At 45.2% G+C, this 17,286-nt stretch overlaps 1 protein-coding gene across 8 annotated transcripts in view; it reads right to left on the bottom strand.

Moving 5' to 3' along the window:
• Nucleotides 1-13,295: 13,295 nt before the first annotated feature.
• Nucleotides 13,296-17,286, bottom strand: part of ST3GAL5 (ST3 beta-galactoside alpha-2,3-sialyltransferase 5) — a 49,270-nt gene continuing 45,279 nt past the window's right edge. For 7 of the 8 annotated variants that reach the window (XM_073897452.1, XM_073897450.1, XM_025868265.2 and 4 more), the window contains one exon: nt 13,296-14,436. In XM_073897452.1, the coding sequence (XP_073753553.1) occupies nt 14,188-14,436 (249 nt within the window). In that variant the 3' untranslated portion in view covers nt 13,296-14,187. Of the gene's footprint in view, nt 14,437-16,813; nt 16,969-17,286 lie in introns of all 8 variants that reach the window. The other variant, XR_012379751.1, reaches the window with a different exon arrangement.

Here is a 17,286-nt window from a genome sequence, read left to right as displayed (position 1 = left end):
CATTACAATATGGTTTCTAGGTAACAAAGTTCAGGTGGGATGGGTGACTGAATTAGAAGAGGAATTGACCTTGCCCAGAGAAGGAGGCTGTGGCTAGTGGGACTTGGTGTCTAATATTTTGCGGACAGAGTGAGCACGTCCTTATTTGTATGAGTAATGGTTGCATCCTTTATCGATTTACCATGAGCATTAGGGATAATGTTTGTGAAGTGCCTAGCCCAGTACTCGGTAGAGATTTTAATGGCTGATAGGCACAGTTTCAGTACTATTCCATCTGCCTGATCTTATAAACCACCAAAATGCCTGGAAATTCTGACTGGTTGGCATTTCTTTTAGGTTCTGGACCCAATTTCAACACTGGGTGGGTGGAGGGGTTCCTCCCACATGACACGAGGCAATTCTCAGACACCAAGAACACAACTCAATTCCAACACCTTCTCTCCGGAGACTGCATCCGATTCCACCGGTTCAGGGCTCAGTCCCACAAGACTGCCCTCCACCCCCCACTTCAGATGCCAGGCACAGGCCCCAGCTGTTACCAGTGCTTTTGACCAAACTGCCACAGACTGGAGGTCCCAAAAACCTCCTCATCAGGTTCTCTTAATTTGGGGGCTAGAGTGGCTCACAGAACACGGGGCAACACATTGGCCAGTTTATTAAAGGATGTGATAGAGCATACAAATCAACAGCCAGATGAAGAGATGCAGAAGGCAAGGTATGGATAAAGGGTGCAGAGCTTCCATGCCCTTCCAGGACAGCTAACAGTCCCAGTCTCCACCTGTTCACCAACCCAGAAGCTCTCTGAACCCTGCATCTGGCATCTGAATGACCAAATATATATTTTCTATAAATCACTATATCACAGCATCCAACCTGCACACTGAAAATAAGGTGCCCAGAGCCCTCTCATTCTTATGCCCCAGGATCTGTCTGAGTTTGTAAACCCTCTTGAAAGAGATTATGGTCGTGTGTGAACACCAAGGCTGTTGTCTGTCCCTGGTACTGGGACCACTGACCCAGGGTCCCCTCAGAAACTTCTTCCTTCTTCTCTGTCCCTATTTCTAGCCCATCTTTAGTTTCCATACTCAAAGGGCAATCTCTTTCCTCTCCATCATACACAGATGAAGACATTTCATCTACAAACGTTCCCAGGGGTAACTGGGAAGGGGCTGTCTACACTTTCACACCTATTTAACTCCTTCTGGCTCAAAAAAGTAAATCTGGGGAACCCCTGTTTCCGCTCCAACATGTAAAGAGCCTGGAAGTTTTCATTCCCATCCTAACACGAAAAAAGCTGAACAAACTGACAGGTCAAGGAGGCAGAAAATCAGTAAATAGATAGTTGAACTGAACAGCACTGTCCATTGTCTGGATCTTTGACACTTAAGAGGATATTTCATCCAACATGAGCAGAATGCACATTCTACTCAAGCTCACACCGAACATTCACCAATGGTTTGTGTCCCCTCCCTGAAATTCATATAGGGAAGCCCTAATTCCCAGTGTGGCTAAATCTGGAGATGGGGCCTCTAAGGAAGTAATTAAGGTTGATGATAATAATGATGAGGCCCTGATCTGATACAATTAGTGTCCTTATGAGAAGAGACGTCATGCGAGCACACAGCAAGAAGGGAGACCTTGGGAGGCCAAGGGGAGAGCCCACACCAGACACCTACCCTGCTGGTCTTGGACTTCCAGTCTCCAGAAATGTGAGAAAATAGATTTCTGTTGTTGAAGTCACTCAGTCTATGGTATTCTGTTATAGCAGCCCGAGCAGACTAAGACCCCAAGGGAGATCACAGTCTGGGCAATAAAACACACATTAACAAATGTTAAAAAATAGAAACCATACAAAGTACAGTGGAATTGGAAAAAGCCAGTACAAGTGAGGGCCCTGGACCCTAAATTCCACTGACTTAAGGCAAATCTCCTTCTGATGGTGACCCCAATTCAAGCAGGCCAGGTCAGCCTCCCTGTGCGTGGCTGTCCTTGGCAAACCTCTCTCCCTCTCTCTTTCTCATTCTCAGTGTGTGTGTGTGTGTGTGTGTGTGTGTGTGTGTGTGTGTGTGTGTGAGTGAGTGACTATGCTCCAGGACATGAGAAGGACATTCTGTAGCTATGAGGATCTGATGAGGCAGCTGAGCCAGGCTTCAGGGTCCAGCCAGGTCTGTTGCTGGATTTGGTGGCTGGGTAACAGAGATTTCTGTAGCTCCCCCCCGCCTCATCATCCCAATTCTAGGCCACCATTAATCTAATTTTGTCTCTATAGATTTGCCTATTCTACCCATTTCATATAAATTGAGTCATATAATATATGGTCCTTTTAGACTGGCTTCTCTTAGTATGTTTTCAAGGTCTATCCATGTTGCATCACTACCTCAGACCTCATTCTTTTTTGTGGCTAAATAATATTCCAACATATGGATATGCCGCGTGTTATTCATCTATTTGTTAGTTGCTAGAATTTGGGTTGTTTCCATGTCGTGGCTAATATGAATAATGCTGCTGTGAACGTCCACATGCAAGTTTTGTGTGGACCCATATTTTCATTTCTCTTGGGTATGCATGTGGAATGAAATTGCTGGGTCATATGATAACTCTCTGTGTAACAATTTGAGGAACTGCCAGACTGTTTTCCAAAGTGGCTGCACCATTTAATATTTACACCAGCCATGTATGAGGGCTCCAATTTATCTGCATCCTTGCCAATACTCATTATTATCTTTGTAATAATAATAATTTTAAATTTTATTATTTTTATTATTACAGTCATCCTAGTGGCGTGAAGAGGCATCTCATCATGGTTTTGATTTGCATTTTTCTGATGGCTAATGCTATTGAGCATCTCTTTGTATGCTTATTGGCCATTTGTATATCCTCTATGGAGAAATGTCTATTCAGATCCTTTGCCCTTTTTAAAATTGGGCTATTTGTCTTTTTGTGACCAAGTTGTAATCATTCTTTACATATTCTAGATATAAGTCCATTATTGAATATATATTTGTAAAAATGTTCTCCTATCCTGTGGGTTGTCTTCTCACTTTCTTGACAGTGTTCTTTGAAACACAAGTTAGTTTATGATTATATCCAGTTTATCCTTTTTTTTTTCTTTTGTTGCTCATGCTCTTGATGTCTTATCTAAGAAGCCAATGCCAAATCCAAGGTCAAAAAGACTTACCCTCGTGTTTTCTCCTACAAGTTTTATTGTTTTAGCTCTTACGTTTAGTCCATTGATCCGTTTTGAGTGAGTTTTCTGTATAGTGTGAGGTAAGGCTCCAACTTCAGTCTTCTGCGTATGGAAATCTAGTTGTCTATCTTCTGCCCAGTTGTTCTATCCAAGATTGAAAGCGGGGTCTTGAAGTCTATTATTATTGAATTGTCAATTTCTCCCCTCAATTCTGTCAGCCTGCCATGAAACCTCACCACAGAATGGGTGAGCTGGGGTGAGGACGCTTGCGGCCCCGGTATCCTTGGCCCGTCACGCCTAGGGTCCAGCCTCCATCCTATGGCTAGGGGCTGGGTAGAAGAAAGGAAGCCCCAACCTCTTGGCTACACTCGCTTCTTTAATTTAAAGTTGAAGGGAACGAGAAATGCTGATAGCCTGTCCCTACTGGTGAGATAAAATAGCTCTTAATCAGCTGCTGAGGGGAGAAGAAGCCTGTCTTCTTGGCCACACCAGCTGAAATGGAGCTTCCATCAGGTGGAGACGGTTAGGGGTGGGGAAGGAGGGAGAGGGTGGTGGCTCAAATACTCGCTGTTTTTACCGAGTGTTAGCAGATTTTCTTGAAAAAAATCTTTCTTCATTTGCTATATGTTCTTAGGATAATTTCCAGACACTTAGACTTTTTAAAAACAATTTTAGCTGCTTTGCTTGTGTCACTGGGGAGGGGCTCTGTGCAGCTCCCCATGCTTTCAGCTTGGAAGTAGAACCAAACTTTTTTTAAACATATAAAGAATTCTTGTGAAATTATTAGAAAAAAATGAACATGCCCCACAGAAAAATGTGCAAAGAGCAACAGGCAATTTACTTTAGAAAAAATACAAATAGCCAATTAGAAAAATATTGAGCCTCTCTAGCAGTCAAAGATATTCAATTCAAAGTAACACATTGTTTTTTTAATCATATTGTCAAAAAAGAGAACAATACTCAGGATTATCAAGGCCATGTGTAGACAGACACTTTCCCACATGGTTGAGGGGAGTATAAATTAGGGTGACTCTTTTGGAGAGCAGTTTGACAGTACACACCAGGATTTTTTTTAAAACATGTGTCCCTTTGACTTAGTGATCCTATTACGAGGAACTTACCCAAGGAAATTACCTAACAAGAATTCAAATATATATTATTTATAATATTAAAATTAAAACAACTTAATTGTCCTTCCTGGAGAGGGTGGTTTAATAAATTATGGTGTATTCAAACACAGCTATAAAAAGGATGAGGTAGATCCATATGAATTAACATTATTAAAGGTGGGGAAGATTATTACAGAGAAGTATGGCTTATATGATTCCATCTTTAAAATCTAATCTACCTATAATCATTTATGTATGCACATGCATAGAAAAAATTACCCTGGAGAACATATCTTAAACTCTTAACGGGGCATACCTCTGGATGGGAATGTGGTTGATTTTAATTTTTAAATTTTTGTCTTTCTGTGAGTATGTATGTTAAAATGGATCTCCAGTGGACATGTGTTATTTGTACCATAAAGAAAAAACCCAAGTTGGGTTTTTTACTGATGGCAGGCGAAGGAGTCAGGGGCTGTAGGTAGGCAGAGACCCGCAGATCAGGAATGTGTCAAGGCAGTGTGGGCTCTGCAGGGTCTGTAGGAGCTCCATTGCCTCCCAGAACCTCACTCTTCTAAACCATCCATTTAACAAGTGACAAAGTTGGTTGTAAGAGACACCGCAGAGGGACAATCCACCTGGCCTGCCAACAGCTGGACAGGACTGAGTCATGGCACCTGTGAGGTCCTGCCTGTCAGTAAGCTGGTCAGTGGAAGAAGAGCTTCAGTGTCAGGACAACATTTTCAGCCCTCGAGTCTGAGGTCCAGGATAGCCTGGTAGCCAGGGAGGAGGTAACATCCTGAAGAAGGAGGACATACTGGAGGCTTGGTAGGGAGGTCCCCCTGCAGACCTGGGAATGGAATAAAAAGAGGTAGCATCAGATCTATGGGAATGGATGATCTTGCAGGAAGAGATCAGTAAGAAAGGGAGAGGAAAGAGGATGGAGGGCAAAAGCATGGGAGGAGGTGGGGGAGCCCAAGAAGTGGTGAGAGAGAGCAGGAAGAGGGGTAGCGCCCCGACAGCCAACGGGGCAGGGGAGCCAGCAGGCCAGACTTCTGAGTACTGGGCTCCACCCTTTGTCCCCGGGGGCCGTCTGGAAGCTCCGCGTCGAGAGCTGTGCACACACCTCATGGACACTAGGCGGCGCTGTGGTCCACTCTAATGGCCACACCTTTCCAGTGGCAGTTTTCTTTTCATTAAAGAGAAATTAATGTGTTCTGGGGGCCCGCCAATGCCCTGTTTAACAGATGAGAAGCCCAGAGAGGGGCTGTGACTTGCCCCAAGGCCTATGCGGGTGTTGTAGCAAAGATAGGCTTACCTCCCAGTCTCCTGGTTCCTATCCCAGGCTCTCTCCAGTCACACCCCAGAAACAGATCTAGAAAAGTGGTTGGCAGAATCTTGGGTCAGGAGGCTCACCAGGCGCAGAGCTCCAGCACCACCCGCTTTTCAGTCTTGCTCATGGTGAAGTCACTTCCCCTGGTTTTCCCATCCTTTCTGTTTCTGGTACCCCACCCCCCACACCCCTGATCCTCTTTCCCCTGCGGCCACAGGGATGTTTCTCAATGTCAGTTGGATCAAGTCACTCCCATTAACACACTTGGTGGCTCCAAAATGCTCGTTTACCTTGACGTTCGTCTTAGTCTGGCCTCTGGAAGCTGTCTGACAAAGTTGTGTTGGGTCCCTTCCATATCTTGGCAAATCCTTTCCCTCTGCCAGGAACTCTCTTCCCCGCCCTTCCTCTCATTCTGCTCATCATGGCTTTGGCCTCAGGTTGACTTTCCTGACATCCTCTCATCCCGTCCATGGTGCCCTTGCCCTTTGCTTCAACACATACCTTTATCATTTACTTCTTTAAGAAGTTTTCCCCTCTTGGGGCGCCTGGGTGGCTCAGTCGGTTAAGCGGCTGCCTTCGGCTCAGGTCATGATCCTGGAGTCCCGGGATCGAGCCCCGCATCAGGCTCCCTGCTCAGCGGAGAGCCTGCTCTTCCCTCTCCCTCTGTCTGCCGCTCTGCCTACTTGTGCTCTCTCTCTCTCTGTTAAATAAATAAATATCTTTAAAAAAAAAAAAAAAGAAGAAGGTTTCCCCTCTAAACGGAACTCCAAAGCTGTAGGACAAGGTCCATTTGGTTTGCAGCCTGTCCATCAGGGTCCAGCCATGGCTCTTGGAAGGCTATAGACATGAAGGTGGCCGTGGTGGCAGAGCGGGCGAGGAGCTGGGGCCTGATGGCACAGGGCAGTATCTTTAGGACACTGCTGCTCCGTACTAAGATACAGCTGGAATGTCCGTCAGGCATGGTGCACAGAGTAGCAACTGTTTCAGCGTTTGAGCAAATGGTGTTCAGGACAGAATGGTCAGCCAGAGCTACAGAACTGAACGCCTGACACAAGGGCCATCCACTGTTCGTTTCACTTCCATATTCTAAGACCTGGTATATTTTAGTGTGTTTGAAAATAAAGCAACCACTGGATTCTATTTCAGTTGCAAGTTTTGGAAAATGTGGGGGTGTATCTGGAGCAGGTAGGTCTCAGCATGGCCTCTGTTCTGACCTGGTCTGAGCTCTCCCAGAGTGGGACCAATGGACCCTGGAGCCAGACAGTGACAAAATGTCACAAAGCTGATGGTGGACAAGCACCCCACCATGCCATTCCTGTGGATACACCAACTTTGGGCTGTTTGTTCATAGGATGAACTCTTCAAAATATTTCCCTCTCCTTGCTCTCTTGTAACAAAGTTGCATCAGTGGGTCTTAATAGAGGTTTTGTATTTCTCCAAGGCATAGGCAGGACTGCCAAATGGCTACTTGAATACAAGTTTGTGACAGAAAGGAGGTCATGTCTCCACTACGTGAAGACTTCAAAAAGGCTAAAGAAATGAAAAAATTATTGAAATAAGCTTTTCTTCTGTTTCATATTTCAATTTTAAATAATACTTAAAATCTTATTATAGGAGTGTTCAAAACTAGATAATAAAAACTGGACCGTCCTTTGTTCCTGCAGGAAATTATGACATCTGACAAGTAGAAACAAGGTGGTTGTCTTTGCTCCTTGCCCCTGGCCAGAATCTCTTTGATTGTCAGCTCAATTTTTGCTCTCTTCCTGAAAAGGGAAGATTCTTTCTAGTTGGAGGAAAGCCAAATCATTGTTGAATACAGGACATAAGCAGTGGGTGGGGATGGACAGAAAGAAGGGAGTGGGAAGAAAATCAGGACTGGCTCTTTAATGGAGAGAGGCCCGGGGAAGATTCTGGAGAGACTTTGATGTAGCTGCAGGCTGAGATGGAAGCGGTCAGAAGTCACCCCTTCTAAAAGTGGCTTCAAACATCCTGGGATATACACTTTAAGAAACACAAAATAGGTCTCTAGGAGGAAGTATTTAAAACAATAACTATGGTGATTATATTGTCCAAAGTAAGAATCAGGACATTTGACCTGCTAACTGGACAGGACAGCGGGACTTCCTACCCCTTCCAGATGAAGGGTGCCCAGTCGGCGTGCATGAACCCTACAGGAGATGCTCGTCTGTGAAGCCATGGGTTGTACTGGCTATTTCCTCACTCCCTGTCAGTCTTCCGAGGCACTAGTGGTGGCTGGGTGGGGACAGTGGGTGAGGTCAGCAAGAAGATGGGGGCCTGTCCCTTCTGACCTCTCCTCAGCTCTCCCCCAGGGTTTGCAGTGCACTTGTGTTCTTAAACTTAGGTCAAGTGACGTAGATGAGCCATAGGCAAAAGGTGGGGAGGGAAAGGCCACTACTGTGACATTCCACTCAACCTTCCATTTTAGGACAGCACTCTTCGTTTAGACTAGAATCTAATTTTGCTTGCTTGGTGTGTGTGCGTGCGTGTGTGTGTGCTTATTTTGAATCTCACTCACTCTTCATACTAAACATCACACTGGAAGAGCAAACCACTCCAGCGCAAAGCCTCCGTCAGAACACCTTTTGTTCACCATTATTTTAAAAGCAAGAGTACATAACTCAAAATGATCAGATCTTTTGTAATTATGTCTTTTAAAAGTAGTCTATCGTGTAAATGATGTATAGCAAAAGAAAAAAATGGCAGACAAGTATGTACGTACATACAACAGAGGTAGATCATCTTGGCTTCCAAATTCCATATAATAAACTATGACTGCCTTGACTACAAAACAGAGAACCTTTGCCACAGGACCTTCCCTATTATAGTCTGAAACACCAACCCCTATATCCACACTTTGATACACTTTGGCAGGTCTTTTGTGTTCTAAGCACCCAAATTTCAATGCGTGTTGCGGGGGGGGGTTTCCCCACACCTCCAACAAGCAATGCTCTGACACCCACAGGGTGTGCGAGAATTCAGCTCAAGTCTGACACCATTCACTGGAAGATAGACTCGGATCCCAGAGGTCTTGAGGGTTCAGTCCTACAAGCACCCTCCCTACTTGTGACACCAGTCCCAAGCTCAGATTGTTACCTGGGCTTCCGCCTTACTGGCTACAGATTGGAGGTTCCAGTGAACCCCTCCAACTCAGGATGCAAATCGTCAAGCCCCAGTGGTTATCTGTACTTCTGACAGACCGGCTAATAAATCAGAGATCCCCAAGGGCCCCTCCTCAGGTTGACTCATTCGTTAGAGTGCTTCACAGAACTCAAACATTTTACTTACCAGATGGCTCGTTTATTATAAAAGGATAGAACTCAGGAAGAGCCAGATGAGATGCAGAGATGCATGGGGCAGGGTGTGGGTACAGGGCTGGGAGCTTCCATGTCCTCTCTAGGTGAGCTACTCTCCCCAATTTCCATGTGTTTGTCAGCTCAGAAGCTATCTGAACCCCATCCTTTCGGGGTTTTGTGGAGGCTTCATTACATAGGCACAGTTGATTAAGTCATTGGCCATTGGTGAATGATTCCAACCTTCAGCCCCTCTCTTCCCCAGAGGTCAGGGGGTGGGACTGAAATCACTTGGTTAGGTCCTCTGGTGACCCCATCTTCAGGTGCTTTCCAAAAGGGATCTCATCACCATAACACAAAACATCTTTTTTTGTTTGTTTTTTAAAAGATTTTATTTATTTGACAGCGAGACAGCGAGAGAGGGAACACAAGCAGTGGGAGAGGGAGAAGCAGGCCCCCCACTGGAGCAGGGAGTCCGATGCGGGGCTCGATCCCAGACCCCTGGGATCATGACCTGAGCCGAAGGCAGACACTTAACGACTGAGCCACCCAGGCGCCCCAACACAAAACATCTTAATCATTCTCAACACTTGGGAAATTCCAAGGGTCTGGGGAGTTCTGTGTCAGAAACGGAGATGAAGATATCCATATACTTCCTATGATAAATCCCAACAACACAGCAGGTCTTTGAAAAGATAAGGCACACACTTATTTTGGAAGCTACAGCGATAAGTTGGTTTTCCACAATGTATGGATATGTATATAGCCACTAAACAGGCCTGTTCAGCTTCTGGCGTGTTAAGATTCATTTAAGTCACTAAGACAATGACATATAGAAAAAGTGATTGTGTTCATTTCCTGCTTTAGTTACCTGTGTTCTGTAATAGGCAAGGCCTTGTTATAGGAGCTACCAATGGAATAAAGTACAAAATCTTGTCACTAGAGAGTTCATCCCTTAATTACAGAGGTCCTCTCGAATTCTCATTGCTCTGGGGGATTTTTCTTCCCACCCCAAATGAGCCAGCCTGGTATCTTGATGTTACCAGTCCATTCAAAATGACTTTTGCATTTGATTACTGTCCTTACTCGCCCCAACTGGCCCTCACTGCCATGCTGTCGTCACCTGTCACATTCATGCTACCGCCTGGGAGTGTAGCGTGGTCTTTCCTATCAAGGACCTAACCAACATTTTAAATGAACTCATCATTTTAAATATCAGTTTTTCTTGGAACCAATTTTCTTCAAGAAGTCAAAAAACTAAGTCAGGTAACAGGAGAGTGAAAACATATTACTTCTAGAAATTACAAATTTCTGGTGTATAATCCGTTACAAGCATTGCTTCTGTGGCGTATCTGGTGAATATTTGTTCGGTGTCTTTGATGTTCTGACAATTCACTTCCTTCCATTTCCAGGCCCACAGAAGGCTGGCATGGCTACACCTGCAGTGTCTTGGGTCCGTGGCCTGACGCCAGCTCAAAACCTGACAGCCCACTTCTTCCCCCAGAGAAAATTTGTCAACTTGTCTCCCTTCTTACATGTTTCATTGACACAGCTCACTGGAGAGATCTGCTTTTAAAAAAGAGCCAAATTTCCTAGCATGTTATTTACTTTTGGTCCACCATAGCCCTCTAAAGATGATGCTTTTCTTCTCTGCTCAATGGGTTGAAATTTAATATTGGGAATTGGTCAAATCAAATCGTTTCGATATTGAAAGCTGAACTACCAAGGACTGCAATTTCCTTTGTGGGGGACGTTAATTTCTAGTCCATAAATGTGAGCGTACATTTAGACTAGTTCTCCTGCCCAATTTATTTGAGTCTTATATTGGGTGTTTGTTGTAGGTAAATGCAAATACCATGTTTTGAGTGCACAAATCCATGCTGTCTACTATGACCTTGGGAAGTGGGGAAGGACAGAGACAGATGTGTGTTCCGGTGCTCTGTGTACTGGAACCGGCTTCCGTTTGTCCTTTGTGCTACAGTCTGAGAGCCAAGTGTGTGGTCATCTGGGCATGCCCTCACGGAGGGTCAGTGCCTGGGGAGAGGGCATTGGTCCCATGGCAGGAAACACAGGGTCCTTTGTTTGAGAGAAGCATTTTGTTACCGTGTGTGAATGGAAGGAAGGCCGGGTGTCACACGGTTCCTTACTAAAAGCTCACTGGATTCCAAGGGCAATTGTGCTAACTCACAGGAACTAGTCCTTTTCTTCTGGCTCAGTGGACTTTACTGAAGTGTCCCAAAGAAAAGATGAAAAGGTAGCCCACACTTGGATGCCGGAAACCCGCCAAGGAGGAGAATAAGTTGCCATTTCTTAATTTTCCTACGATGCTGGTCTAAAAGGGTCTCCTGAGACAGTAACAAGGCCAAGTCAACAGTCCCTTTGATAATCAAGTCCCAAAGCACTGGAGTTGGAATACAGCTACAACAAAGTGGTCCTTGGTTTTAGAAATCTTCAATAACCTGAGGAGACTGGGGCGTGACCACCTTTTTTTCTTTTACAACTGAGCCTCTGTCTGCCACGCAAACCACACTGACCATCGATGGCCAAGAGCTCATCCCCCTTCAACGCAAGCAGTTGAGTCAAAAAGCTGGTCTGACAACTTAACTAATGGGCCCAACAAGTGATGACACCCTCCAAATTTGTGAAAACATGCATCGTCAATGCCTTATTGATACACTCTTGGGAAAGGAAAAACCCCGTGCAACACAAAAGGAGCCATGAGGAAGGGAAGGGGACACCTAGGGTACATGAAGTTGTCTAGAAGATGCCAGTTCAGCTTTGCCTAAAAACGTGACACACATCATCAGAAGATATTCATCCAGTTCCCAAGCATTTTCCTAAGGCCGGCCCAGGTTTCTGGAGACAATCTGCTCTCTGTAGGAGAGAAAAAGAAGAAGAAGAAAAAAAAAAAAAACCCAAACCATACAACTCACTGAAATTTTCTGGGGCCCAAAGTTCCGGTAAGATGTAGGTTAAAATACAGAATGCGTAGAAGCTGTCCTCGGTTGCCTCAAAAGCAAGGACCACGGCCACGTAAGAGGGATGTGCATGTGCCTACAAAGCTCTACACATTTGGAGGGGCGACATGAAGCCTCTTACTGGAGATCCACCTGTGACATCAGAAGCACCTAGAGGTGTGTTCCCCAAAGAGCGAGTGTGTGGGGGGTCAAGTAAGGGAGGAGTAACTCCAAAGCCCAGGAGCCACTTCTAACAAATAGCTGCCAAAGTACTCAAAGTTCTTGAAGACGGTCTCTGATCAACTCTGACCAGCTGGGTGGACTCCATAAAATGGTTTTGAAAAAAGTACACCTTTTTATGCACTTCGAGCACTTACTCCCTGCTAGGAATTCAAAGGCGAGAGGCCTGGAAAAAGCAATGTAAGGGGACCAGGCCTGACATGGGCTGGACACTGCCAGGTGCTGGGCCTTGAGCCACATATTTCCCAGCAGCCCAGCAGGGCAGCAGCACCTGAGTCCACGTGAGCCCATGGGGAAGTTGTCTAAGGAAGTTCCAAACCCTGGCTTCGGTCAAATTGTTAAAAAAAAAAAAAAAAATTCAGATTTCAAGTAGCCCCTGAAGGACAAGGGGCTGAAGGTGGGTGGTGTAGGGCTGGCCTTCCCTGAGTCACAGGACAACCGTGGACCATCTTCCCGAGTCTCAAGTTTCAACGCCAAGTCATTTAGCCGGTGAGCATTTCTAAGCATTTTCTCTTAAACAGCACTTTATAAAAGAGAAAGCAAAATCCATAGAAAATGCGAAGTCACCAATCCAGAGAAGTACTATTTGGTGATGCCGGCGACTCTGAGCTTGACCCCAGTGCCCCGGAGATCCAAGGGCCCTGTGTGCACTCTGTGACAGGCTCCCTGACTCGTGTGCTGGGGGGGGGCGGAGGCCAAAGACATCAGAGCGGGCTGGGGGTCAGAGCTGCAGGCGACCGGGACCGCAGAAGTGGCGAGCACAGGTGAGAACCGGACGGGGTGGGAAGGGAGCAAGGTGGCTGCCCAGCCTCTGATGACAAAGACTAGAGCAGTTACGAGACAGAAGCTGGAACAAGCCTGTGTTCCAGAAGGAAGTCACTGACACTTGACGTCTCTCGAAGAGTCCCGAGCTGTCTGGGGTGCGGCCCCTGGCAGGACGAGGCACCCCCCACTCTGTGGCTCACTGCCGGCATCCCCCACTGAAGTCTCCACCTAGCAGCATCCAAGGACATTCCAGGGAGATTACAGACTTTTTTTTAAGTGCTCAAATTAAGTAGACTATGAGAGCTCCTCAAAAGCTTTTGTTTTTTTTGACCAGCACACTCCCTGGTACACACTGCCAGGTAGGCATTAAAAAAAAATTTCTTTTTAAATAGGCAATTTATAATACTGGGAGGATTTTATTTCAATGTTTCAGAAAACGTGACTATTATTGGAACGGGTTTGTACTTCTACAACTCTGGAGATCGGAGAGTGTGTCCTCATTTTTATAAACCACCTCAGGCAGAGGAACACCTCCGATTAGGTAAATTTAAGTGCTTTGGAAGGGCAGTGAAAAAACTCAAGAAATTCAAGAATTGTCATCATTTCAGGGGAGAGAGTGGCTTCTGCAGCCCAGGGTGGCTTCATATATTCAGAGGACACAGGAAATGTCTTCTGTGTCCCTCCCCGGCCAGGGACAGCCAGGACGGCTCCCCTGGTTGATGGCTGCGAGGCTGGCAGAAGGCAGACCAACAGAGAGGGGCCGGGAACTTCTCCGACCAGCCCAGGCCGCACGCAGCCGCACGGCCGACCCAGTACCCGTGGTGTGGCTACTGAGTACGTCATCCCAGAAGCTCCTCGGACATATGTCCCGCCCAACAGTGACAAGGAACCAGAATCTGGCATTCAGGGCTCTCATCGAAGGAGTGACCTCCATTCTCCTTCCACTCAATTACCTGGTATTCTCTGTGCTAAGTAGACATGGACAGAGTTTTTATAAATTAAATGACGTTCTGAAAATACAATAAAACATCATCACATACAAGTCTCTTTGAAAAGTCTTTCCAATTCAATTCTCAAAATTATCTTACAAAAATGTTGTGCAAAAACACTGACCTCAAATAAATAGGGGGGACAAAGTGGGAAGAGCGAAACTTGTTTTTCGTTTTTTAAATTAAAAGTTAAAAACACCAGCTGCACTTCAAAGGATTTGCAGGATGTAATGCATCAAGAAGGCTGTGAAAACCAGCCTTCAGAGTCAGAGTTGCATTGTCAGATGAGGTTGCTGTGTTCAGAATTCACAATGGATGCCTCCGCTGAGATCCTTCACCACGCCCTCTTTGACCAGCTTGAGGAGGAACCTGGTCTCCGTTGTCACATTATGCATGGTCTGAAAGTTCATGGCAGCCATGCACAGATTGTCGAAGTAATGCAAAGGTGTTTTGGGTTGATTGAGGTCATATCCAAAGCCTGCCAAGCTGACTTCATCACACAGATGTGTGGCTAAGACAACAGCAATGACACCAATGGTGGGCACGTTCTGAAAAAGAGGAAAAGACAAAACAAGGCTTAGCACCACTCACTGCTTTCTAAGTGCTACACATGCTCTGCTAAGTCACAGACGCTTGCCCTGGGCACTGCGATTTATACACCGCGTAGTTTTATGGGTCACAGAATTCCTGAAGTCTGAATCTAGACTCCAAAACAGGGTCTGTGATGTGAAAACCTCTTAACACACTTGGCAGGTCCTCTTACACCAAATGAGAAGGTGTTCTTTGTAAAACTTCTACCTCCTGGTCCTATACGTGATGACCAGAACTGCAAAGCAAGTCCATTTCCTTTCTTACACAACAGAAGTCTATAAGGTCTGCCCTGGAATTAGGAAAATCCCCAGGACCTTCCACCATCGCTCTTGGGACCTGCTTCTGGAGGCCGGCCCCTCCTTGCTGGCTCCCGGGGACAGTGTCGGCCTGAGAAGAGAGCACCCTCCGCTCCCACCAGCGAAGACCATGTTCACTTCTCACCTGAACTGCATCCCACCGAGGACCCTCATTTGCTTTTCTGGCAAATAATGCTTCCAGGCCATTTTCACACGTACGCTGCTATACCAGTTTCTGCCCACCCTCTGTGTGAGCAATTTTTAGGCCCAAATTAAGAGTTTCCACATTTGTTCCTTCTAAAATGTATCCTACTGACTGTGGCCTAAGGTGCCAAAAGTCTGAACCGTTCTGGATTCTGACGATATCACCACTCCCTCCCTCGTGTCCGCTATCTCGCCACTTGCAAATCTGGAATCGCCACCTGCAAATCTGGAATCGTGCTTTCTGGATCTCTGTCCCAGTCTTGAGCAAAAACAGCACACAGGGCAGAGAGAAATACAGAAAGACCTACAGTGGTCTAAGCACTCCCTGAAGGCCCCTGCTGATCTACTAATGACATTCTGTTATACAGTTTTTTACGTGTAAATGTGCCTTTTTTCATCCTACTTGAGTCTGTGGCTTCCAGAAACAACTCTCCTTGTCTGTCAACTCGAACAACAGTGAACCCTTCAGAGTTGACAGTTTAAGTGGATTAAGGAACCTCTACAGAACTCATTTGTTCAAAGCCACCTATGCTCCTTGATGTGTGGCATCTGTGTCACTCATCACTCGGTAAAAAGAAACTCAACAGTTACTGAAGACAAGAGAAATTAACCCAAAGAAAGATTTCTGCCTGTTCAGCCACAGGACCCAAAGAGTGTCCTGTCTTACCTGCAGCCAGCTCTGTACCTAGCATATCGGGAAGACTCAATCAGTGTTTACAGAAGGAGTACATGACATCAGCTGCGCATAGGGGCAATGTATGGAGAGAAACTCAGCAGCTATGAAAAACTGCTCAGAGCATGCTATCTCCAGAACACATCCCCTAAGATCACACCTCCTCAACTACCAGACTTCCCTCTCCGCTGGAAGGACGTGTCACCAGGCCTTCCTGACAACAAAATCCCAGTTTACTGTTTATTTCCAAGCTTTGCCCTAGGCATCTCTAGACACGCATTTTTACTTTTAAATAAAAACGGAATGGTATACATGCTCGGTAACTTGATTTTCTTGTTTATTACATTATGGAGGTGTTTCCATATCCATTTATTTTCCTTCATCCTTTAACAGTCACAAAATACTGCATCAGCTTTATGTAATATGTTTAAATCATCCCCTAATGAGAAATGTTTAGGCCGTTTTTAAGTCCTTTGTTATTAACATTATGGTAAACATCCTAGAATAGCCACCTTTGCAGATTTCTCTTTTCTCTCTCTTTTTTAAAGATTTTATTTTTAACTAATCTCTACACCCGACGTGGGGCTCAAACTCACAATCCCAAGATCAGGAGTCACAAGCTCCACCACTTGAGCCAGCCAGGTGCCCCTCTAATTTTCTTATGATAAAATTTTTAGAGTAAAATTGCTGGGTCAAGACTATTCACATCCACATTTAAAGCTGATATATATACTGCCAAACTACCCTCCAACTTATAATTCTACCTGTATTCCTGCCAGGCAAGGACATTATCAAGCCTTTAAATCTCTGCTAAGGAAACAGGAAAAAATGTCATTGTGGCTCTAATTTACTTTTGATTATTGGTGAAGTTGAACATTTTATCATGTATTCCTTGGCTGTATTAATTTCTTCTTTTGTGAAATGTCTGTTCATATCTTTTCCCCATTTTTTTTTTATTGGCCCATCTTTTCTTTTTGATTTAATAAGATCTCCTTATACTTTAGGAGTATTTGCTATTATATATATGATAAAATTTCCCCTGCTTATTTTGTATTCTAACTTTGTTTCTGATATCTTTTGCTGTTCAGTAACTTCATATTTTATGTAATTAAATCTGCTAATTTTTTATAAAGGTTACTTTTTAAATAAGAATCTACCTACAGGGCGCCTGGGTGGCTCAGTTGGTTAAGCGTCTGCCTTCGGCTCAGGTCATGATCTCAGGGTCCTGGGATCCAGTCCTGCATTGGGCTCCCTGCTCCGCGGGGAGCCTGCTTCTCCCTCTGCCTCTGTCCCTCTTCTCTGTTCATGCTCTCTCTCTCAAATAAATAAATAAAATCTTAAACAAAAAGTTTGATTCATTGGGCAAACGGAAGAACCTGCTAATCTGCCTACTGGTTACTGGTTAACCATATCTAAGACTCTAATAACTCAATGTTTGTAAACTGTGACCCTGACAAGCTCCAGGTATATGCTAGGCAGTATCTCATGCCCCCAGTGTGAGCAGCACCCACCCCCATTTCTAAATTCCTGGCTTTCCTTTATATATGGAGATTTTGCTTAAAAGTTTAAGAATGTGGTGCCTGGGTAGCGCAGGTGGTTTAGCATCCAACTCTTGATCTGAGCTCAGGTCTTGA

This window comes from Callorhinus ursinus, unplaced genomic scaffold (assembly GCF_003265705.2).
Source record: "Callorhinus ursinus isolate GAN/ISIS: 27379988/994484 unplaced genomic scaffold, GSC_fseal_2.0 scaffold10, whole genome shotgun sequence".
NCBI classification, from domain to species: domain Eukaryota; kingdom Metazoa; phylum Chordata; class Mammalia; order Carnivora; family Otariidae; genus Callorhinus; species Callorhinus ursinus.
The sequence above is the reverse complement of the archived record's forward strand: the minus strand, read 5'-3'. Positions and strand labels throughout refer to the sequence as shown.